This window comes from Nelusetta ayraudi, unplaced genomic scaffold, assembly GCF_046127955.1.
Source record: "Nelusetta ayraudi isolate G7.1 ecotype Tasmania unplaced genomic scaffold, CSIRO-AGI_Nayr_v1 ptg000026l, whole genome shotgun sequence".
NCBI lineage: Eukaryota > Metazoa > Chordata > Actinopteri > Tetraodontiformes > Monacanthidae > Nelusetta > Nelusetta ayraudi.
The window spans coordinates 8,822,910-8,847,207 of NW_027466076.1; the positions used below are offsets into that span (position 1 = coordinate 8,822,910).

At 45.3% G+C, this 24,298-nt stretch overlaps 3 protein-coding genes across 4 annotated transcripts; all 3 read right to left on the reverse strand.

Moving 5' to 3' along the window:
* Positions 1–7,211: 7,211 nt before the first annotated feature.
* On the reverse strand, positions 7,212–8,231 carry purbb (purine-rich element binding protein Bb). Its single transcript, XM_076029619.1, has one exon. It carries the CDS (start codon positions 8,158–8,160, stop codon positions 7,225–7,227), a length of 936 nt encoding a protein of 311 aa, XP_075885734.1. The 5' UTR covers positions 8,161–8,231; the 3' UTR covers positions 7,212–7,224.
* A 1,713-nt stretch (positions 8,232–9,944) lies between these two features.
* ved (ventrally expressed dharma/bozozok antagonist) lies at positions 9,945–11,436 on the reverse strand. Its single transcript, XM_076029629.1, has 3 exons — positions 11,192–11,436; positions 10,702–10,973; positions 9,945–10,304 (listed from the first exon to the last, which is right to left on the reverse strand). Exons 1-3 carry the CDS (start codon positions 11,382–11,384, stop codon positions 9,945–9,947), a joined length of 825 nt encoding a protein of 274 aa, XP_075885744.1. The 5' UTR covers positions 11,385–11,436.
* A 7,310-nt stretch (positions 11,437–18,746) lies between these two features.
* polm (polymerase (DNA directed), mu) lies at positions 18,747–23,913 on the reverse strand. 2 transcript variants are annotated; one of them, XM_076029630.1, is made up of 11 exons: positions 23,389–23,911; positions 23,074–23,242; positions 22,801–22,899; positions 22,549–22,719; positions 22,397–22,468; positions 21,319–21,439; positions 21,105–21,237; positions 20,761–20,863; positions 20,309–20,641; positions 20,040–20,123; positions 18,747–19,899 (listed from the first exon to the last, which is right to left on the reverse strand). In XM_076029630.1, exons 1-11 carry the CDS (start codon positions 23,583–23,585, stop codon positions 19,813–19,815), a joined length of 1,569 nt encoding a protein of 522 aa, XP_075885745.1. In that variant the 5' UTR covers positions 23,586–23,911; the 3' UTR covers positions 18,747–19,812. The 2 variants fall into 2 exon arrangements, 1 of the variants encoding a protein (XP_075885745.1); XR_012927080.1 differs by lacking the exon at positions 18,747–19,899 and having other exon boundaries at positions 20,309–20,667; positions 23,389–23,913.
* Positions 23,914–24,298: the final 385 nt, after the last annotated feature.

A 24,298-nucleotide genomic window follows, 5' to 3' on the forward strand; every position in this document is an offset into this window, starting at 1 on the left:
ATCTCACTGAAACGGTACCGTTATAAAACAAACTAAATGAGCACTGATGAAAACAATATTCCACTTAAGAATTCTGGTCCCGTTTATTTTTTAACGTTGGGTCTTGGAGCTTGGCGGCGATATATATTGAAGGAGGTAACCGGGGTCGCGTCTGAGTGACCGCGGCAGGGCAGCATGCAGTTATAATCCCACCTCGATTTGGCACAGCGCCGCGTGAGATATTGCATTGCTCGCAGGCTGCAGCGGGTCCCGCTGCTCGCTCACATGTGCGTGCTTGCACACATCAGCGCCACGCCGCCCTCCCCCCCCCCCTGAGGTTAGAGGGGGACGGGAGCGGACGGTGGGAGGTCACTGTGGACAGTGGGGGCCCTCCCACTCGGACACGAACGCCGCCGGAGCGTGCACAAAGATTTTGGCAGGGTAATAATGAGCCTGTTGTGGATTTGTGGCTCGGCTGGGAGGGAGGAGAACGAAAGATAATTATTGGCCGGAGCCTAAATAAAGTGGCGGCGTTCGAGGGCCCTTAAAATGCGGTGGAGACGTGTGAAGTTGTGAATACTTTCGATCATTTAGGTGTATTTAAGGGTAGTGGTGTGTTTTAACACACAGCAATTGGGTGGATTGTAGTCGTGACAATCCAGCAGGGAGAATTTACTTTAACCGTCTAAATCTGCATTATTCTTTTCCAAAAAAAAAAAAAAAGGCAAATCAATTCCAAAGGCCAGGCAGCCACACCGAAATGTGCGCATTTTGCTAACAAATGTGTTTTGGAACGGTGTGAGCATCAGCGGCAGCGGCCCAACACAAATGAATGTTAATGCACGCGCGTGTTAAAAATAGACTTGAATTGTTTGAATTATTGAATAAAAACCACGCTTGCGTAACGCAGACCGATAACGCGGAAAAGTGGGGTGCCCGCCGCGCTCCTCGGCAGCCGCGCTGCTCTCCGTGCGGTGCATGTAAGGTGGATGTCACCGGGGGAATTTGGAGGCTTTCTAATGTGCAACCCGCTGAAGAACATGCACATCTTGCCTTTGCATGGGCTCAGTTTTCTCCTACATAACTCCAGTGGAGCAGAATAGATTAGTCCCCTTCTCTTTCTCCAGTCGCCTTTTGCCACACTTATCTTGCTATATGTAAAATGTATAAAGTATGCAACCTACAAAACACATATACGCCTACGTCTGCGGACACTTTGGCAGAAGGAGGAAGAAAAGCAAAAAAAATGACTCAATAGCGACAACAACGGTGCAGCAAGAGGGCTGACAGTGAAAGATGCCATCTGATGATTCAGTGTTGTGGGAGAGTAGATGTACCGTACATTCATCTGGACGCATTCCTAAAGTCCTCGGAAACAAAGTCGGAAACCAGCGTCAGCCGTTTATCGAGGCCGTCTCTCACCGAACGAAGCATCAACACCGTCGTCCCATGCGAAACACAACTTCTTTTTTTTTTAAACTGAAAAAGTTTTCTATGCACACAGTTACTATAAAGCAGAAGATCTTCACCTTTAAAGGATTTTTCCAGAAGCTCAAGTTTCTACATGAAAGGCCAAACTGTATCACTATACAGAAAAAAAAAAAGATTCTTTGTAAATGTTTAAACAGGGAATAGTAGCTGAGACTTGGGTTCCCCCACCCCGTCTCTGTTATTTCAGTGCAAGATGATGCAGGTTAGCTGACAATGAGGCTCAGTCTCGAATCCTAACATTTGCTAGCTGGCAGCTGACAAAAAGTACAGTCAAGGCTGCTGGAGGTGTCGTTTGTTTGCCGAGCTTTTAGTCCTCAGACCGCTTCTATTCATCTATTTCATCAATTTATCTTCAAAGTATTTTGTTTAAAGATAAGAGTGTCACAAAGGTGGCTCTGATGCAACCTGGGGAGGAATGTGAAAGGGCGAGTCCAGTTTCACGGCGATCCATCAAAATCGTTTTGGAATTTAATCCCGCGGAACAAAGAGATGAACCTCTGACCGCAGGACGCAGGATTGTGACTAATTTAGCTGGATTTCCTTACTGGAAACGTTACAGATACGATAATAATGATCTAGCGGGTGAAAAAAATATCATATTTTTGTGGTTACGTCCGTTCCCCCCACAAAAATCCCCTGCAAAGGAAGGAATGCCTCGTCATTTGTCCTCTCACGGAGCTCGCGACGAAAAGAATTCCCATCCAGTCGACGTGGCGTCACTCGTGGCAGAGGCCAGCTTGGATTGGCTGAGGGTTTTTTTTTCTTCTTTTCTTTGCAGCGCACGCACGCTGTCCCGCGCTCGGCGAACTCTGCGAGAGCTGGCGCGTGGCCCCCGCGATATGACATCACACGGCGTAGCTCCGTTAAAATATGCAGGGACACCGAAGAGCACGAGACCCCCAGACTCCGCTCGAATCTCCCAAATGTCCCCAAACAAATTTGCCCTTTGTCGACCGCAAGCAAAGTGCAACACTTACTGTAATGTTGAGAAGACAGAGAAGATCATCATCAGCGCGAGAAACGCAGAGAGCGCAATGTCCGTGTTGAGACCCCCGTTTGTACCCCGGCACTTCAAGTTGGCCTCGCTTTAACGCAGTGCGACCGAAGCTTGTTTTTTGACCCGCAAGGCAGAATTGAGGCGTGAAGGGTGGGAGGGGGGGGGTTAGTCACAGCTCCGGACACACTTGATGCACATATTTTTAGATTCGGGCTCATGCTTGCCCGAGGAGATCATCATCTCCGGTGTTATTACAGCCTCGACTGAAAGACGTCTCTCATAGCCCGGAAACTCGTCCGGCGATCAGCAGGTCTGTCGAAACTCCGTTGCTGCGGTTGTAAGTTGTTACGATAAGTCGGCTAAACGCATGACGGGTGTGTGTGTGTGTGTGTGTGTGTGTGTGGTGGTGAAAATGGAAAGGCCTCCATTCCAGATCGAGGAAGGGGATTTTTTTCTCGGAGGTCATTCGGAAAGATGCATTTTGTTACAATGCGTTGGAAACGCTTGGAATTGTAATTCTGCTGGTGAAGCAGTTTGTAGCGTTTTCTGTGGCATTCTACTGCATATATAAGATTAACTGAGAATTTTGCTAGTGCAGCGGTTAGCGTCGTTAGCAGTCCAGCACAAGATAGAGGGCAGTAGTGGGCTGGAAAAAAACAGCTTAGCTTAACTTAATTTAACTTAACGGCTAGAAAAAGAAAAGACGGACGATTGGTTGGGTCAATCCTGACTCCTGAGTCATTTTCATCCACTTTTGCTTTACGCTTAACAAGAACTCTCAATTCACATCTGCACTAAGTTCTTCTACGGCGTTTGAGTGTTTCTGCGTTGTCGCGGGACAGAGATGTGTTCAGAAACGGACGCCACTTTGTGCAACGAGAGAGAAAAATAATCTCTTTTAAAATATATTGCGTGGTATAGTAGAGGAGGCTGTAAACAGAGGGCTAAATGGGCAGTTTTCTGGAGACCTGTACAGTTTCCTTTTTGAGACTTAGCCATGCGATGCTGGAGTGAAAAATGAAGAAAGTTTATAATAATAATAATGATGACGCTGTAGGGGGCAGCAGAAGCAGCAAAGCTGAACTAACGAGCGTAGCTGACGCGCCAAGCTCCCTCCCACCGCGCTTACACGCAGTGCCGAAGACACACGATGCCGCCGGCTCCTGCCAACAAGACCTCTCTCTGTGTGCTACCTGCCCGCGCCGCAGCAGCAGTAGCAGCATGTGTCTCTCTCTCGATGGGGACAGTCTTGTGCGTGCCACATGTGAGCCCGTGGCTCCTCACAATCGCACTGTTGTTGCGAGCGGGTTCCCCCGAGCGATGGAAGCGAGAACGCAGCTGACTCCTTGACCAGGAATGTCAAGTCTGCCGAGGCCTCCCACATTAAAATAGCCGGCGTGCCCTGTCAGCACTCTTGTGGCGGAGCGCGCCCGGGGCGCCCGGCAGCTGCCGGCGCTCGCTGAGGGGGTTGAAGTGAGGAAGGAGAAGGAGATCGCCGACCCTTCCGAAGCACATAAGGGGACGAGGCCGGTACTGACGGGAGGCGGTGGGGGGGGTGGAGGGGGGGTACGAGCGTTACTTCGAACGTTTTTTGATTGGCTTGGGATTCATGCGCAGGCTCATGTGCACTGCTGTGAATTACGGAGGCAGCTGCAGCGCTTCAGTGTGTGTCTGCGTGTGTGTGAGCGCACGGCAACTGCAAAAGCACGTGCGCCTCACACATTTTTAGAGAGCGCTCCCACTGTCCACTGCGGAACACACCGCGGAAGCCACAATCGAAGGTCCCACACAATGTGCAAAAAAAATAATTAAAAAATCCTTTCTTTAACAAGAACGCGTTTGTGCCCTTCCACCCTTTGTGATGTCCCAGAGGGATTCGTCACTGCTTTGTTTTCATCTCTGGGCCGCCGTCAGTTATTTCTGCAATACTTCAGTGTCTCGCTTTGCCCTCCGTTTTACCCAGAGATCTTTTGCCAAGTAGCCTTCGATCGGTGGTGGAACCCCCGACTCCCCTCGGACACTGTGTGCACGACACTGAAGGTTTTCCACTCCTCTTTTATGTTCCTTCTATCCAATGTTTTTGTCCTCTTTCAGACACACGTGGAAGCTTCAACAAAGAATCAGCGAAGACTAACTCTGGGTGTTTGTGCTGGTTTTGAGATATTTGGATAGTTAACGATGTCAATGAAGGCCTTTGCTGTGTAAAACTCAAACTCACTGGCTGGTTTTACGATGAGTATTCCACGGTGGCATATTTGGAGAGAAAAAATAGAGATTCTATTGTGAACAACTTAACGCGTTAACACTGAATGACGTCTCATTCCTGCTTCAGGGTGAGCTGGAATTTTGACGACGTTAAAAGACACAAAGATGACCATTCTTGATCCCGGCAGCTACTATGGAGTCTTCTTATTAAAGCGTGATAATTCCATTTCTTTCAACAGTGTTTTCGGTGGCCTTCTCCAGCAGCGCTGTGAAGTGCCTTTCTCAGGGAGTTTTTTTCAGCCCATGTTGGACGTTCCCACCAATAGCAGTAGTGGCTGAAGTGCCAGAGGGCCCGCTTGTGGTGTTTTGACCCTGTTTTTGGTATCTTTAAAGCCTCACACTTGGACCATTCTAGTGACAGCTCAATAATCCTGGTTTGGAATTAATATCGCAGGATTTCCCAGTGGGGATTTCTCTTCTCGCTCACGCAACTAAAAACAAAAACGTGAGAGCTGTTTGGAAAGAAGAAAAAAAAGCTGCCAAGCATGCACTAATCAGAAGGGAATTAAAAAAAAAACCATTATGAACCAGCATTTGCCAGTAGCTATGAATTTGCCTTAAAGGCCCAGTGCGTGAGATTTAGTTGCATCTATGGTAAACATATTGCTAACAGTGTTAATCCACTTTCACATGTCCCACTTAATCTCACATCTCGCTTATGCCAGCTGTCAAGTGACCCCGAGATACACAGTGGTGCAATACTGCAGTAAACCTCCTCTTTATGAAAGTGTAAATGGCGACAAACTATTTTTAAGTTTGACTAAAAATTGAAAATGCTAAAAAGTTACTGGAAACTAAATGTATTTTGGGGCTTTGTCGGCAAAATGAGCGAGATGAAGCGTAAACGTTGCATCTTCCATGATCCCGTGTGGATAAAAAAAATAAAATAAAAAATCATATTGCAGAATGAATAGATTCTCTTTATGAAAACACGTTTTAAAGTATACAGTCACAACAAGGTTATTGCATTTTAAGCTGTTTTTAATTAAAGAAGTGTTATACTTTCTCTCTAGGAAAACCAAAATGAAAACATCATCTGGAGGTTTTTGAGTCACAACTTTTGTTTTTAAGAAAGTAATCTTTTTTTTTGTTTGTTTAATTCTTAGTCTTGAAACTCTTTTACATAATACATATTCCTTTATAAGTATTTCAAAATATGTTTTGCTGGTTTGTTCAGTAATATCTTTCCTATAAGTAGAATCTCATTTCAATATAGTTCTCTTTTGAGAAAAGAAAAAAAAAGAAAAGAAACATCCATCACTGTTTGTTTCTGTCCAGGGTCTTCGCGTGTCGGACAATGTTGTTGAAAGCGGTCCGTCGTCCGCCTCTTGTCCGCGACCAGAGAGGCTGATGGGAAAGACCTCATCCCGGACGCTGATCCCGACAGACAGGGCTGGGAGGTCAGAGGAGCTTGGCTGTGTCTGACCGCCGCATAGTTGGACCCTCGCTGAGTCTTTGGGGAGCAAATAAGCGTTTCTTCAAAGTCCATCACCTATCTTTATATGACCAAACACATTCCTTTCACCATTTGTTGGCTTTGGCAGCTGTCAGCCTTCCCCGCACCCCGGATGCTCTGGTGCTCCCAACTCGTCCGATGTTACCGAAGACGAGCTCTTGGTGGGACGGCGGGACCTTGCGAGTGACATAGAACCCAGCCGCCCGCTGCTGACTGCTTGGCGTCGAGCCTTTTTCTCTTTCTTCCCGACCCACGTTGTTTGGGCTCTAATCCTCGACGCAACTTCTAACATTTTGGGTAATCCCTCACCTTCTGCTGCTGCGCTGTTTGGCATCCCCCCTCCACCCCACCCCCACCTGCTGGTGTATCTCAACCGCCAAGCATCCCGGGCGGGAAGCAGAGCACTTTTTCTTCCCCTCTTACATTCGTCCAAAGTTCACCTCACTGACTTGCAAATAGATCCCAGCGACGCGCCCATCGAGGAGAGACCTGGACTGGAACAGGTATACGATGGATGCTTGCCCTCTCCTTAAGACGCGTTAAGGAGAACATCTTAAATAGTTTTGACTTCTCATCCTTTTTTATTTTTAAAATATAACCTATATCGCAAATAGTCACTGGCTTCATCTCTAGTCATTACAAAAACGACTTTGCTGCTTCATCTTTAGTCGTGTTTTTTTACCTCTCTTTTTTTTTTTTATACAACAAAGACCTATTTTTCAGCCAATGAGATGATCTCATTTATCTTTTTCTTTTTTTTACATATTGTTTCCACTTTTTTTCCCCCCACTTTCAGAGATTCACAAAACCACTCCAACCCTCAACCCTACAAACTTTTAGGATAATACACCAATATTTTCCTGCACACATACTTTTTTTTTTTTTAAACGCCACGATACTTTTTAGTAGGCTATTACAGCACGATTTGTCATGCACTTTATCTTTTTTTTTCTTTTTTTTTTCAAAGTAACCCTATACTGCACATCTGCCATGTGTCAGGACCTAAACAGCTGTCTGGTGCGGCTCTTTCTCCTCCTCAGTCGTCATCCACGTCATCCCCCTCGGACTCGTCTCTCCTCTCGTACATTTTATCCCTCTGCCTCTCTTGGATCTCCTTCATCGCATCGGCGTATCTGCAGAACGCTCCGCCGAACTTGCCCCAGGCTTTGAACGGGATGGTGATAGAGTTCCTGTAGCTGGGCTTCACCTCGCTCACGCGCAGGAACACGCCGTATTTGTTGGCGCCGACGTCGAAGAAGAACCTCTTGGAGTCCACCGTGATGAAGGTGCTCTCGGGGAGCTCGCTGAAGCCCCCGGCGGCCAAGCCCCCGGCCAGCTCCTCGTCGTCTCCCCCGTAGTCGTCTATCAGCTTAGCCAGGGCGTCCCGAAACTCTATGAGCCCCTGGGCCGGAAGGGCTATGGTCTGGCCGGCCAGCATGCCGCCGACAGGGCCGCCGACTCCAAAGCCCGGTCCACGGTTAACGGTCTGGCGGATACGGAGGAACCTCCCCCGCTGGTTCTCCTTCAAGTCCAGGTAGTACTTGCGGTTCTCTCGGACGAGGAACTCGCTCTTGAGCGCCCGCCTGGGCCCGCCGTCCTCTCCGACGCTGGCCTGGGCTATCTGCTCCGGGCTGCTGGGGCCCAGCTGGGCGTAGTGCTCGATGAAATCCCCGAGGTAGTCACGGAACTCCGCCGCGACCGACAGCGAGAGCGTCAAGCGACTTTTGGAGCCGCCGGCCCCGACCTCGGCGATTTTAATGAACCTGCCCTTGCTGTTCTGCTTGACGTCCAGGTAGAAGCGCTTGTTCTGGATGTCGAGCCGCTTGGACGCCAGCTCCTGCGTCTCCTGGTCCCGCTGGAAGTGCTGGAAGCCACCTCCGCCGCCGCCGCTGCCGCTGCCGCCGCCGCCTCCCCCGCTGCTGCCACCGCGCTCACTCCCGCTGTCTCCATCCGCCATCTTCAGCTCCACCATTCGCCTTCTACCGCCTCGCTCTCTCCTGCGTAGCTGCTCGCTCTGCGTGCGCCTCGGCAAGCGCTCGCCCCCTTCACGCTCGTCACGGTCACCCATCAGCAGGCGCGGCGATTGGTCCGCCCGCGTGCCAAAATCCCGAGTTCGCGCAGTTACGGCGTTTCTATTGGTCGGAAAATTATTAGACACGCCCATATACAAAACTCTTCAATTTCCCATTGGTTCACGCCGAAGTCGCGTTGCTTGCTTCTTGCCGCTTTCATAGGTTGCGAAATCTCCGTGTTTGTTGACATATTTTTAAAATTCCAGCCTTAACATTCTTTATTTGTCTTTCTTTTAAGAGTGTTGTTTGACCACACGAACCTTGATTATTTATTTTATTCGAGCACAATTGTTCTGGGCAAATATGCCTCTGAGGCCGGGTGCAAGTGAGAGTGCTTTAGGAAAAGTAATTTCTACAGCATTCAATAATAATAATAATAATAATAATAATAATAATAATAATAATAATAATAATAATAATAATGATAACAATAATAATGAGGATGAGGATGTTGATAATATTAATAATACCACATTGTTGCATGGCACGTCATTGCATTGCCAGCATTCATGCACTTAAGCAACTATGACTGAATCACCTTGGCGTGGTGCTGTAATGTTTCATCAGTTTGAAAGCTTGTGACATTCATCGTCATGAAACAAGAAATAATCCAATCGACTCCAACTCTGACAATGATGCAACAGCTATGCAACATACTTAAAACATGCAGCATACTTTTACTTAATCATGTTTTGTGTCTTAAACGTGTAACTAGTGAAAGATAAGCTAAGCTAAACAGTTGTGTTTTTAGTTCTTTCAATGATGATTATTATTGTTTATTGTACATCTCAAAAATGCTGGTCACGATTAACAATCTTCGAGGTGCATAGTTTTATATAGATTTTTTGTTATGTTTTAGTGTTCAATGTAATTGATTGCCTTATGTGTTTCTTTAACATAAAAGCAGTGGTGAACGCTGATATAACACGCAAACCCACTTGTAGAAAATGCATGCTCACATTTTTGCTGCATTACTCTTGTCTCTCTACAGATGGCGGTGTTGTTTAATTTCCCCGAGGTCTCTATTTTCCCCACTGTTGAACTGTGTAAGTGCTCAGCCCCCTGAGCGAGTTTTTCAGTTTGGATGCTCTGCCTTTTTTTTTGTTAAACATATATGACAAGGAAAATATTTTCGATATCTATTTTTTTTTATTTTTATGGTTGTCTTTTTTAAAATCAGTTTTGGTAATTAACAATCTGGTTGATTCTGGTACGATGTGCAAAACCTGCTTCTCTGCACTTGGATTAAAGAGTTGTATTTCTACTCAATAACTGCTTAACTTGATTGACTCAATATCATATTTTGTTTAACATTAATTTGTAATCCTAATTTTGCGTGCCACATGTCACAAAGATTAGACTTCTGGAATGGTTTGCTGGCAATTCTTTGCAGTATTTGACGTAATATGTCAGAAACAAACAAACAAAAACATCAAGAGATCAAGATATTTATTTAATCAAATGTGTCAATAAAATTTAAAAAACCCATAAAACATTTCATAGTTTCAAATTTAAATATTTCCCAAACTGTACATCAGTTACAAGAAAAGACAAACAAAACACAATCAATATTGCACACCATCCTTTTTGGATTCGCACTTCGCGATTCAAGCTTCTCACCAGGAACAGTCGCCATTTTTCAATTTTATAACTTAAAGCAGTTGCACGAGTCTGGAGGGCAGTGTCAGTAGTACTGCGGGTAAGTCGGGTAGGTTCCAGTCGCCTGATTGGAGGAAGTGGGGAGTCCGACTCCTGCTAGGCTGCTGTACTGGTAGTAGGAGTCCAGCGGGTGGTGGTTGGAGACGCTGGGCAGAGGGGAGCCGTACTGCAGGCCGTGAGGGTGGACGTAGGAGACGGGCGGCGGGACCTCCGGCGCCGCCACAGGGGCAGCGGTGTGGTACCTGGGGTAGGGTCCCGGCCTGTAGCTCTGCAGCTCGGGGTAGTGCATCAACTGAGAGGCGACGCTGGCTTGGCAGGCGTGAGCCAGAGCGTCCTGCACCGTCCTCTTTAGCTTCATCCGCCTGTTCTGGAACCAGTTTCTGATCTGGAGAAGAGAGTGAAGGATGAGCAAAGTTAGTTTTATTTACAAGGCCATACTCAGATTATTGTCACATCTGCAACTTGATCACATGTTGGAATGCTGATTCTCATGGTTTGCGCTCCAACGATCACTGGTTAGCTTTTGTCTACTCTGCTCCTTCTACTTGGAACGTGTTGCAAAAAGACTGGGAATGGACTGAGCTCATTCCTTTAAATGCCTTTACATCCAGACCAAGATCACTTGTTCTTTATAATATTACTGGAACTGTTGATTGTGAATTGCTGACATTTTTATGTTTTGCTGCCCCTTGGCCAGGATACAAATAAAGGTTGAATAAAAATAAAATAAAGAAAAGTTCTTTGGAAGAAAATGGCGTGAAGGCGAAGGAAGGAGACCCTACCTGCTTGTCGGAGAGGCTGAGCTTCTTGCAGAGCTCGGCCTTGTCCTGCGTGCCCAGGTAGGCGTTCCTCTTGAAGGCCTTCTCCATGGTGCTGATCTGCTCGGCGGTGAAGGCCGTGCGAGGCCTCCTACCCGATGGAGGGGAGGCCGGCGAGGAGGCCGGGGAGCGGTCGGAGGGTGGGGGAGACGCGGGGGAGGGCGAGCGGACCCCCTCGCTCTCGTAGCCGGAGGTCTCCTCCTCTGTGGCACTGCTTAGGCCGGGTTCAGTGGTCGCTGTGGGGGCGGAACGCAATGGGGAAACTGTTGTTAGATGGAGATGGTCTGAAAGAACATTTTTTAAACATTTAAATCTTCTTTTGTCATCATTCATGCTTTGACTTTGTTGTTCGCCAGTTAAAACAACTTTTAGTGTCTCCGGCAATCTACCGAATAGTTTCATTTTCTCGTATCAAGACTCTCTGAAGCTTTCCAGTTGCTTGGACTGCGCTCACCTTGACTGCTCTGAGAGGTTTGCTGCTGGCTGAACACATCCAGGCCTCTGGCCTCCTCGAACTTCTGCTGCCTGCAGTAAAATCCCGGCAGGCTCTCCGAGTGCGTCCCACAGGTGGCGGGTCCGGGGGCCTTCTCGCCCTCTGCCGGCTGGCTGCTCTGCGCCATCCATTCGATGGAAAAGTGTCCTTTCATGGTGGAAGAGCGAGAAAAAAATCCCGGTTGAATAATCCTGCACGGTTGAAACCCGGAAGGCCGGTCGGTGGCTCTCTGCTGGGCGCTGGCGGAGGAGTGTGTGGACTGGCTGTGTCCCGGCCCGCCGGTATTTATAGGAGTCGTCCCTCCTCAGTTCAAACTCACTCAGCCCACAGATCAAAGCGGACGTCCTCCCGCCCCTTCCAGCCTCCCCTCCTTTAGTTTTCACAACTGGAGTAATTAAGACGTCTCATTCGGCCTCAATGAGGCTGTTACAACGAGGCTCCAGTGAGTCTGGGAGCCACCGCTGCCACACCCCCACCCCTCCTCCTTCCTTCCCCCCAACAGGAGGAGAAGAAAAAAAAAAGAGATAATCAACACACCTCGTCCCGGAGCGGCTGCATCTCCTTCTGCGTCCGCATCAACACTCAAAAACCAGCATTTAAATGAGAGGAATTGAAAAGCATGATAGGAAGGCTGTGTTTGTTAACATGGTTCTTGATTGAATGATGAAAAAAATCTGTTTGAATAAATATGATCAGGAAAGTATTAAAATTCAGACAGAGATGTAAAAAGGAAATACGTGACAGATATGTGTACTTACTCATTTGCACCAAAACATATAGATACATCAACTCAATAATATCTTTACTAGATAAATGAGTGCATAGATGAACTTTATTGATGCCAAATTGGGACATTTTTACACTTTCAGCACTTTATGTAACTTTTAAAATCTTTGAAATTTATTAAAAAGGGAACCATAGAATAAATTATTCACAATATATATATTTATATATATATTATCAACAAAATATGCCTCATGGCCAAGCGGCAAATGTGTGTGTGTGCAGCAAAATGTACAAGAGAACAATGTGGCAACAGTAGTGCAATATTAAGCAGAAAGCAGAAAGACCTTTTGCTGTTTAACTTCTGGTGTCAATCTGTGAAAGCAAACAATCCAGAATTGTATCACCTTGTTGACGTTTTAAATGACACATTTCTTAGCATGTTTTCCTGTTTTTGCTCCGGACCGCTTGCAATACTTTGTGATAAACCTTGAAAGTAGATTTTCTAAAGTGAGCTGGTGACATTTACGGCCTCGGCGGCTCCTGCTCAGAGGATCAGAGAGACGAGCTGCGAAAATAAAATAAAAAACAACAACTGCACCATGTGATCCTCCATTAGTTTGCCTGCGTTGTGAAGGGGGGCCCTTTAAGGTGAATTAGCAACACAATGAGTGGTGAGTGGTTTACTGCGTGTCAATAGCTAATCCGGGATGATCCCCAGATTAAAGGCAAACTGTCTCAAAAATGACAACAACCGGGGTTTTAACAGTGATGGCCCTCTTTTCATTGAATAGATAGGGAAATAGATACATGGGGCTGATAGCCATCAGGTCGTGGAGCCACAATATCAGGTATTCACGAGGCTGAGAGACAGAAAGTAACACAGAAACAACCTCACGCCTTGGAAGATACCCGGCAAAACTTCTTACAAAACCTAATTTCACAAGTTTTCATATACTTTGCTGTGAGGGAAATTGCACAATAAGGGCGAAATGACTAAAAGTTGCAGTTTATAAGCATTGACATTTAAAGTATTGGCTGAACATTGTGTTGCTACAACAGAGAAGGGTCTTGTTTATGTTTTTTTTTTTTTTTTTTTAAATTAAATCAATTTTTTTAACTGATGAAACAACAGTAGCAATAATGGTGATGACATCCAAATCTGCTGGCAGGCTTTTCTTCAGATTTAATTATGCTGCAAAATCATCCGTTCTAAAACAAAGGGACAGCGTTTTATTCAAACAGTAATTTTATCCACTTTCATATAATAATGAATTGCTTGTCTTCTTCTTCTTTTGTCCAAGAGCAGTTTCGCACACGGCTTATCTGCGGTGTGACGCCCGGCGCGGTCGTCGGCCGCCTTTCAATGCTAAATGGGGATTTTGGGTCACAGGTGAAGTGGCTGATAACGATGAGACGAAGATGATCCCGACCGTGAGCCGTTTCATCAGCAGAACGAGGGGACGTTTTATGTGCAAATGGCTGGTGAGGAAAAACAAAAGGCATAAAGGATTAGGAGTCAATCAAGGAGAGGCCTTGTTGGATAATGAGATTTTTTTTTTCTGGGAGGGAGAGAAGAGAACGATGGACAGGAAAGAGGAAAAAGCAAACTTGATGAAGGGGATGGAAGAAGGGAGGGGATGGCAAAATTGAAAAAGGGACAACTAGAGGAAATACAGAAAGAAGGGACACACACACAGAGAGAGAGAGAATATATATAGTATCATGTTTGCAAAGTCACAAACATTTCCCATGAATAAAAAAAAACTTTGATGTGTTTGGAAAATATCAAGCTGACTGTATCCAGATCTCGTAGCTGTCTGTCTGTCTGTCTGTCTGTCTGTCTGCAGAACATCAAACAGATCGGGGACGGGACGGACGGGAGTTTAGGGACCCTCTGGTCGCAGACCGGCCGCCACGCAGACGGAAGGGCAGCGACAGAGGTGACGCAGACGCAGCAGATGAGCAGGAGCCCTTTGAACTGTGAACTGCCCCGAAACAGCCTCACCTCCGCTCAGACAGAGTCTGTGTGTCTGTGGCTCTACACCAAGTCAGTCAGTCAGTCAGTCAGTCAGAGGTTCCTGGAGCTCACGCAGCACTATTATGTAAACAAGCACAGTGACACGTCGAGCGATTGTTGTACATCTTACAGTAAAGTCTCATTGCCGTGTCGCGCTGTTATGAACACATTTGTTCAAGTCACATTTGGAAATATGTGTCAACAAATGATTTTTTTTTACTAGGTTTTTAATAGCAATACATTTTATTTGTATAGCACTTTTTCAAAAATAAAAACGATTATAAAAACAGTTACATTGAGATACAAATACAGGAAATCTTTTATAAAAAAATCCTGATAAAACTGATATTTCCCCTGTTCCTAGCAATGCAAATGTACTGCTATTATCCCTTCAAGGAGATACTCTGATTATTTTAAAATTAATGGAAGGAGAAAAATCTGGTAGGCTTTCACTTACAGATAAACAATCATGACAATAAATACAAAGAAAGGTATTTTCAAACTTCATAATGTAAACTCAAGATCTCTGATCATCTTCGTGATTTTAGATGCCGCCGCAGAACTTCAACATTTCTTTAAAACTGTCATAACTCATCACCACAAAATCTTGAGGAGTCTCTCGACTTTCACACAGAAGAAAATGTGTGTGTGTGTGTGTGTGTGTGTGTGTGTGTGTGTGTGTGTGTGTGTGTGTGATGAGGGATCATTGATCTGATCCTCCTCGGCCCCGGTCCCAGGCTGCTCCCTGTCTGTGGGGTGAGGGGCCTCCTGCCGGGCTGCTCTTTGATTGGCTCCATTCGAGGCCTTTCATCTCTAATGGGCCTGTTTGCTGCTCTGTTATGGACACAAACACGCCTCAGCACCGCCCCCCCACCACCACCACCACCTCCAACCTCCAGCAGTGACAGGAGGGCCACCAGGAGACGCAAGTCCCGGCCTGGTGGCGCTCGGATCCTCCTGCGTCTCCCCCAGTCTCGCTGTTTGTCTTTATCTGCCGATATCTGCAGATACAATCCAACGCCAAAACAGACCTCGTCTTTTGAATACAAAACACAGAGTTGATGAAGGTCTGGCTCTCAGTGCCTGACCGAGCGTCTGCTGTCTGCTGCTTATGACTCAGGTGAACTCAAACAAACAGGCAAACCTTTAAACTCATTAAACAAAATGCTAAAAAAATATATGTTTTTATTCTACGGCGTGAATAAAAAAATGCATTTTCTCCGCTTGCAGATTAATTTTGGTCAGCAATAAAAAAAAGCCTCTTGAGCGCAAAATCCACAATTTATCAGCCAAATTGATCAGCCAAATTAAGTGACATTAGTCAAAGGGTTAATGATAAAACGTGATATTTTGATGAGGTTTCATTTTTCCTTAAAGTCACTGCTGCGTCGCATTAAAAAAAAAGTTTCCATCTGTAATGGAAGCCTTTAAAATGGAACCATTTGGGCACAGCAAGAGATAAGGCCACTCCTAACAGGGCCACAGTCGGCACCAACGCATTCAGTTTCTGATGCTGAATGGATTTGTCTGTTGCAGATGAAGGCGCTGATGACGCCTAATAATCATTGATCTCCACTGGCAGCGGTCTCCAGCAACTCGCCCGCCCTGTCTGTAACACACTCCGTTAGGGCTTCTTCCCCTTGTCCCATTGATCCCTATCAGCCCCCATCAAAGGCTCCTGCTGCTTTGATGGGGGGGCCAGCGGGACCGGTCCCGGCGGACGAGCAGGCGCTGCGACTCCCCTCGTCACGGATGCACGCACACACACACACACACACACACACTGTATCGCTATTTGCTCTATGGCCTTCAAGAGGTCACATATTTGATTCCCTCACACAAAAGCAGATTTTTTTTTTCCCCACACACTGAATTTGATGAAAATAGATGCCTAAAAAGAGAAACAGCGGAGCAAAATCTCCATTCCAAACAAACTCAGATACGGTGAATGGGCTCCATTAGCATAGTGCACAACTCTATCTCAACTAGACTCAATTGAGGTTTTTAAATCTCATTTAAAGACACTGTTTTTCTCCCTGGCTTTTAGTAATGATTGAAGCAACACCTGGCAAATCCTTTTCTTATCTCGGTTTTCAACTATCTTCGGTTATTTCCTGTTATCTCTGCTTTCATTTGTATTTAAATGCATTTAAAATGTATCCTGTGCACACTGTGCTGCTTCTAAACCTACCCGTGCAGCACCTTGGTCCATCTCCGCTGTTTCAAATGCTAACTAATTCCAGTTTCATGTCGTCCAGAAGAAGATGTTCTTTTCTCGCTGTTTTTTTTTTAATTCACTAACGTTCAGGACAGTCTGTTCTCTGTTTCCCTGACCAAAAAAAAAGAAGGAATAAGGCCATTTGTGCAGGTGAAGAGATGGGATTTCACTGCTACATGTGACCCTCTTGTCAGACAGGAACGTTCTATTTTCCCTCTTTGGCATGAAGTGCAGCTGGCGACAGCGGCCAAACACCTCGGCGTCGGCCGAGTGCTCCATCCACATCACAGCTCTGGCTCCAAGATTTCAAAGTATGAGAGCAAGAACGACCACAACCCCTCGAAGTCATTTGATAATGCAGTGATAAGGCAGGAATTTATGGCCCGTAGTAGCCACCAGTCCTTCACAATGGTGTCTTCCTGTCTGCCGTTCGATCCAGGAAGCCACTGTTTCAACTTCCACATGCAAAACAGGCAAATTTACTTCCAGCCACCGAGTCTCTTGAGTGACTGCTAGGAAAGCGTGCTGACGTTTCAGGACATCATTAAATGCTCAATATTTATAGTGTAAAAGTGTTTTCACAGGCACCACCCAGGCGTAGATGTTAACCGTGGAACTCCAAATACTGCGTATTGCATACTGCAGCGCTGGTGTCGCAGCAGTTGCAAACTAGCTAACATGCTACAAGCCACGAAATAGAAAAGTCACGGATTTAAACTGATTTTCACTTTGGGTTTCCATTTCGACCTCGAGGTCCAACCTGCAATTTTCCGAGGCGTTTGATTTATTCCCCCCCCCCCCCTCCCCGACTAACAGGAAAAACCGGCGCACACGGTTCAGTCTGCGGCTGTATAAATTAACATTTCCCTCTCTTTTGTCACAGTGGGCCAGACTTGAAGTCACCCACGGTGCAGGAAGATGTCTCCTCATTCACCCGCTGAGGCTTTTGCTTCACACATACGGTGTAAAAAACATTCATGCGTCGATGGTGATGTTGAAAACATGCGGTAAAACTCATCTCCCCCCGCTCCCCGTTTCTGTGCTGTCGTTTTATTATATTCTTTTACCCCGTGTACACAAGGTAACTGTACAACAATCAATCAGTATTTCTTGTTAAGTGATTTCTCTCTGTGTTTTCTTTCTGTGCGCAGTTGACGGCGGCACAAGAAGAAGTGTGTGCAAACGTCAAAGAGAGCGAACATGAGAGGAGGCAGAGGTGTGAGGGCCGACGCTGCCTTTGATGTTAAATTGGTATTTAGAGGTTAATGAGGCTGTTAGGAAGAGGTGAGGGGAGCTCCTGTGAGTTCACACACAAACACACACACACGGGAAATGTATCTACAGGCCCACAAAGACCTCCGCTGTAAATCGGTCGAATGAAACTTGAAAGGCTCGAGCGCATCAGGGTGATCGTTTTGATTTTCTTGCAATTCGCATGTGTGTGTGTGTGTGTGTGTGTGTGTGTGGGTGGGTGGGTTAAGGTAAAAGTAAGACTGGGCTGATTTTGGGAAAGTGGGAATTCTGCCGGTCTCTTGTAAATAACTTTTACTACACTATTCATATGTTTTATTGTTGCTGTCGACAAATCTACTGAATTCATATTAGAATTCTTCATTTTGAAAAATGTATTTTGGTCCTCAGAACAAAAACTTCTAAACTTTTATACATACAGTATATACTATTTCAGGTTCATTCACTGAGGGCCACGCCATATGACGCTCAATTAGACAGCAGGAAAAACAAGTTTTGGGGTGTACACAACTATTGTCATGATACTGATGCCAAGTGTGTGTTGTTCTCCTGTTGTGGCTGCATGGTGTTAATAGTCAATAGATCCCAGGAACATGTGACTCCACACAGAGACTCTCTAGAATTATGACTTGGACTATATTTTAATTTAATTCTGCTCTTGATTTTTTTTTTTTTTTTTTTTTTTTGTGGCCCATTGAGATTTTCGTGAGAGGTCATGGTTCATTACCAGCAGATGGTGCTAGAGTTCAGCCTGCAGGGGCAACATTCTCAGAAGACGTTCAACTAAAAAATAGAAAGTTTTCTTTTTCTTGCAGCATCATTAAATCTTGGTTTTAACTCATTAAGGCTCATAAAATGTGTTATTCATTCCCTCATCAACCAGGCTGATTAAAAAACAAACTTGTGGCAGGTGTTTGGAAAATGTATTCTGTTAATGTTTTTGGAAAAGCAGCATGATAATTGTACTGTAATGAACTGTAATAAACAGCGACAAGAAGGGGAAAAAAAGACGATGAGCGATTTGTGACGTACTTCTTTTATGACGCCAACCCATAAAGGGCACATACGCTCTATCTCATGATCGTGTGTTGTAAAGTTATTCAACAGAAAAAAAAAGTTGTAAAGTTGTAACTCTTGTAAGTTGTAATGCAAAAAAACTAAAGAAAAAACTCATATACATATATATATATACGGTGCAGAATGCAGGTTGGCGGTGCACGTGTGTATGCGGAAACGCTCTTATTACGCGTCACTTAAAATCTTCAACGCAAAAGAAGTGAACAAAATGACACTGCCGCATCCAGTCAGGGTCCATCGTGGCTTCATTATTCTGAGATCTGATGTGACTGTCTTCTTCCCTCCCCCCCCCCCGTTTCCAGTGACAGGATGGAGCCAACAGAGAACTGAACCACCTGCTGACAAGCTTCTTTTTTTCTTTTCTTTTTTTATCAAATAGGTTTCCAACACGCTCTCTAAGCAGAACGTCAGTGAGATTGCGCCAATTAAAATGTTATCTTATGGTTATAATTTTTGAGGAACCAGTCACATGATAAATGTGTTTCATCGGACATTCCAAAAAACTGTATTTGTGTACATTTTATTGCATTAGAAAGCTACACACACTTTCGGAGACAGCGACAGTGAAGAGGTAGATTTAATATTTACACAAAGTTGACCTTTCCCTACCTGATGAATGGTTTAATGTTCTGTTTGTATGAGGAGCCCATGAAGTATAAAACAATAAATAAATAAAAAAAATCAATTAAATTGAATTAAATTTAACTTAAGACATGCTGAAGCAACTGGTGACTCAAAAATAAAATATACACGACCAGTTAAAAGTTTGGACAGACCTTCTCATGCAATTTTTTTACACTGCAGATAGATACTGAAGACATCTAACATATGAGCAGGATATATGTAATTATGCAGCAAAGAAAAACATGTTAAATGACTCTCAATATGTTTTTTTAAGGTGGCTATCTTGAAGAATTTCAAAATAAAATAAAACATGTTTGAGTTATTTTACACTTTTATTGTTTCCTACATAATTCCATGTGTGTTCATACGTAATTTAGATGCCTTCAGTTAGAAACTGCAATGTCAATAGTCATGACAATGAAATAAAAGACAAATTCATAGGCTGTGTCCAAACTGTTGACTGGTAGTGTAACTCATCCAGTTAAAAGCTTCTTCCAGTGAGCGAGGTTTTAGTACAGGCTTTTATCATTTGTCTTCCAATTACGAGTTTAAAATAGCGCCAAACTCAAATTGCTTGCGAGAGTGGCAAAGTCACTGACGTGTTATCATTGGTTGCGTCTAAACCGGCGTTCTGAACCGCGCCGCATCAGCTGGGGCTTCGCCGTCCGCTCAGGCGTTTCTCTCCGACGGAGGGATGAACTCCAGGCCGAGGTGAGAGAATATCTCCTCCTCTGAGGTCGCTCTCACGTACCTCCTCTGCGACGCCAGGAATACAAAGAAAGGAAATTATCTCTGGATTTTCAAGAAAAAACAAACCAAACCAAAACAGGAATTTTTGAACACTTTTTTTTGAAGACACTGTTTAAATTTGTTGTGAAGAAAAGTGGCGTGTTCACCTGGTTGCCGTCGTACAGGGCGTGACTGCTGAGAGACATGGCCTTCTCGTGCCCCGCCCAGCGACGCAGCTCTCTCTCAAACAGCTGTGCAGAAAAACACACGAAAAATGTAGAATTTTTAAGGCTGACTTAAAAATGGTGTTTTTTGGATGTTTGGATACTTCTGCCAGGTGTTCGCCGTCGTCAAATGCCCGCATTCATAACTATCTGCTGATTAATCCGTCAAACAAGTCCCATGTCTTGTTCTCAATAAAATTCCAAAAAGTCACCTTGGATCCCGTCCATCCCAGCAGCGCGAACGCAAACTGGCTGATGGGTGAGACCACCAGGTCCACTCTCACAGCCCTCCATGGTTTGGCTCCTGGATTCTGTTCGTCGTCGCTCAGAACCTGTGAACCCGGTGCTGGGTCTGCTTCGGGTGCACCGGCAGCTTCTCCGCCGCTCTCCCCTGATGCCTCTGTCGCCCTCGTTCCCTCTCCCGTGTCCAGTTTGAAGATGGAGAAGCACCTCTCGAAGCGGTCCATGTTGGAGGAGGGCTGAGCGGGGCCGTCGTCAGACTCCAGGTAGGAGTTCCTCGTGGTTTTTTGGTACAACAGGAATCCCTGGAGAGACGGTTTGTCGAGTGGGGCTGGTAAAAATCCAGATAATTGTGATGGAACAACTCAGGCTGCGTTCAGACTGCAGGCAAATCTGATTCAAATCGAAAGAGGCAGGAGTTCACCTTCGACTGCAGCCAGGAAACCACTTTGGGCATGAGTCCAACTTCGTTTCCCTCCTCTGGGTGCGTAATCAGGAAGTCCACATCGTGGCCAGTCGGCTTTCCCCTGTGGAAAGGGTTCATCCCGGCTTGAGCTCACAGAAAGAGGTTCGACATGCCTTTTAGCTTAGTTTGTGTTTGTTTCAGAGTGATTTCACGCTTAAAACAATCAAGGCTGTTCAGATCTGAGACTGGCCATATTAAAACAACTTTAATATTCATTCGTGATGCAAATCCTGCTGTGTGAGGAGCAGAAAATGTTCACTTTGACATGTACAGTCGGTCTCCATGTATGTTTTGGTTCTCACCTCCTGAATCCCCCGATCAGAGTGATCCGGGCGCCGGGTGAAACGGACACGACGGCTCTTCCGACGACCTCGCCGATGGCGTCGGCCTCTGACCTGGTGACCGGCTGGTTGAGGTCCAGGTAGTGCTCCAGCCCTGAAAGACGACCGACCTCAGTTCAGAGAGAGGAGTTGGACTTGGTTGCTGTAGGTGAACCCCGCTAGGATCGAGTACCACCTCCTTGTTGCGCTCGGTTGAGCGTTTGTCCTGATTGCTGCAGCTGTTGAAGATCGTCGATCCCCAGTCTGATCCACCGCTCGGCTGTTTTGGCACCGACTCCGAAAATCCCTGTTAAAACCTGATGCAAACATCAGAATGATTGAACATGTGCACCGTTGTCCTCATTTCAAGAGTCAGAATCACTGCCTGTTTTTTATTTATTTATTTAAAAAGGGACAGTGCATATTAATGGACAAGTACATGTAAACATGCCAGAATTAGCCAGAGACTATTTTCCATCTGCAGTCCCTAGCAGGTCAGAAGAAATAACAAAATACAATGACAAAAAAAAACAAATGACAAAATACAAAAAAATCAATAAAACGCTACAATAATTAGACAACTGACACTAACAAAGTAACACTCAGCGCATATATAAAAACTTAGATCTTAGACTTATCTCAGACAGATCTTTGTTTTCTTTCAGCCCCCCCCCCCCTTTTTTTTAGCTTGATTTTAGATTGTGAAATGTGTTACAGTCTCTTATTGGAGCTGGAATCTCCTTCCAGGCCTCAGAACCTCTGATCGGTAACACTTGCTTACTAAAGGTTGTAAATCTATGTGAAACTGCACAGTCACCTCCAGTGGAGGCTCTGGTTGTTCTACCACCTGGTGCTGGATCTCAACTTGATGAACTCGCCCAAAGGTGGCAGAGCAAGAGCATGCAGGATCTTATACACAGAGCAAGCAAATTTAAACTTCTGAAAATTTTATGACTTTGCTTGTTGTTGTTGTTGTTGTTTTTTAACTGTGCTTTATTCCCTATCCCACCCCACTTTGCCTCAAATGGCCCTTGTCACTTGTCAGACCATCATTGTAAATAAGAATCCGTTCTTAATTGACCCGCCTGGTTAAATAAAAATGACGATGACGATGATGATGATGATGATGATGATGATGAATTTTCTTATTGATGCTAACAGATCGTCCAAAAAAAAACGTCCATCGTAAATCTTATCATTATATTTTTTGTCTGCTCAAATCTTTTACACATGGGTGTTTTTCTCCAATCTATTATAAAATAGAGTCTGCTGACCTTCAGGGCCCTGAAGCGCTGCGAGTTCTTCGTTGCCTCGGCCTCGCTCGACGTCCCATTTTCTAAAACATCCTGTTGAAACGGAGAGCGCAGGTCACGATGAGGACGAGGTCGTTTCGGGAAGCTCGACAAAAGTCACTCTCCCAACTTACTTTGATGACTCGGAGCGTATGCCCGCCCAGGCAGGGGAGCCCCCTGAGCTGCGCCATGCTGGTCACCGGTTCGGGGAGAACCTTCAGCACGGCGACGGCGCGTCGGAAGGCGACGCCTCGCCCTTCCTCCTTGCTCAGCTCGGCGTTTTCAGCCAAGAGCGACAAGGCGTCCTGGACGGGGAAGCAATCGCAAGCGAGTTTCAGTTTCTCAGTTTCCTCGCACTCAACAGGTTGCGCGCGAGAGGAACGTACGGTGAGGGCTGTGTTGTGGTTGGCCAGAGAGGTCCGTCTCTGACAGGCGTAGCTGGGTACAGAAAACAACGGCACCTCGTTGTCATGAGCGCTCTCATCCTGGGAGACACAGACAGAAAACCAAACAGAAATTATATTTATCAGCTGGTAGTTGTTTTTTTTTTTTTTTTAAATGGACCTTTCAGAGCTCTTCATAGTAAAGCTGGTTCTACTTTGATTACAAGTCTTCCCTGCAGATTTTCTCGCCGTATTTCAGTGACGGATAAACCGCACCTGCAGTTTATGTCTGTCCAGGATATCAGCCGGTTGTCCCGCACGCATGCTCTCTGTGAACCAGCTGATGTCCAACAGGTGAACAGCTCTCTGGTCATTCTGGGAGCCCAGCCAACGTCTGACCTCCTCACTGCTGTTGTTTTCAGACACGACATGCGTGACACTTTCACTGCAAAGAGGGGCAACATCAATTGACAATAATCGTGAAGATGGGTTTGTTGTTGGGTCACACAAACTACGCAGAATCAAGAGAGAGGTTTGAAAGTAAGCAAGTCATCCATTGTTATCATGATGTTGGTTTTAAGGGGATCTTACTTGAACGCGTCTTCAACTTGGAAACCCTTTTTCCTGCCCAGCTGAGAGAGGAAAGTTCTCCGACTTGCTCCCATTTTCCTCTCAAGAAGGAACAACACGGCCTCTGGGAACTTGATGGAGCCTGCGTCACCTCCCCCCGTGGTTCCAGTGTTCCCAGCTGGTGGGCAAGCAACTTTTCTTCGCTTCAATGGTACCATGGTCCCCGGGTTGGCACGCTATCATACGGAGTTCATGTCCTCTGGAACAAGCCCAGCAATGCACTGAGCGAGTTTCCCCCGGTAATTCCGATGTTACCTTAAGTCTCTCCTGTCAAACTTCTATCAGTCGCTCCTTTCTGGGTAATTTATGAGGATATTTTATACAGATTTAACATAATTTAAATATATACATAAAATGAATAAATGTCTAAGCAGTGAATCTACCAACCTCCAATCCACTCTATGTAGGTCAGGTGTTTTAACCACAAAAACGTCTGCAATCAAGTACATCCGGATGCAGCTGTTCTGTGCCGGCGAGCTCCGTGTGTCTTACCAAAATAGATCCGACTGGAAACAGTGCGCACCAAAAAAGAATGTCAAGCGTTGTTTATTTTATTGGTTTATGTATTTGGGTATTTTTTTTTATTTTTTTTTTTGAAAAGCAGACATTTAAAAAAAAAAATCGGGACATTTATGATTAATTAGTGACCATTATTAGGAAGGATTTAAATTAACTTATCTTCACAGTCATTCTTCAGACAGCGTCACAAAAGGTTTGTGTTTCCGGTTAATAAATACCAACTAAATGTATCACTTTGATTAACAGGTTTTTCTCAAATATGCATTAAATGTATTGAATTCAATATAATATTAAAATAATGCAAGTTTCTTTAATTAACTGGTGTTGCTGACAAATTACATTGAGTGTATTG

Bases quoted from the DNA above. Each gene is read 5' to 3' on its own strand.
- polm (XM_076029630.1), bottom strand. From the start codon at position 23,585: ATGGTACCATTGAAGCGAAGAAAAGTTGCTTGCCCACCAGCTGGGAAC. The intron at 21,440-22,396 runs GTCAGCAGACTC...TGTTTGCATCAG, and splicing joins AGCGCTTCAGGGCCCTGAAG to GTTTTAACAGGGATTTTCGG. The intron at 20,864-21,104 runs GTGAGAACCAAA...CCCTTTCCACAG, and splicing joins CTGATCGGGGGATTCAGGAG to GGGAAAGCCGACTGGCCACG.
- purbb (XM_076029619.1), bottom strand. From the start codon at position 8,160: ATGGTGGAGCTGAAGATGGCGGATGGAGACAGCGGGAGTGAGCGCGGT.
- ved (XM_076029629.1), bottom strand. From the start codon at position 11,384: ATGAAAGGACACTTTTCCATCGAATGGATGGCGCAGAGCAGCCAGCCG. The intron at 10,974-11,191 runs GTGAGCGCAGTC...CCGCCCCCACAG, and splicing joins AACCTCTCAGAGCAGTCAAG to CGACCACTGAACCCGGCCTA. The intron at 10,305-10,701 runs GTAGGGTCTCCT...TCTCTTCTCCAG, and splicing joins TCAGCCTCTCCGACAAGCAG to ATCAGAAACTGGTTCCAGAA.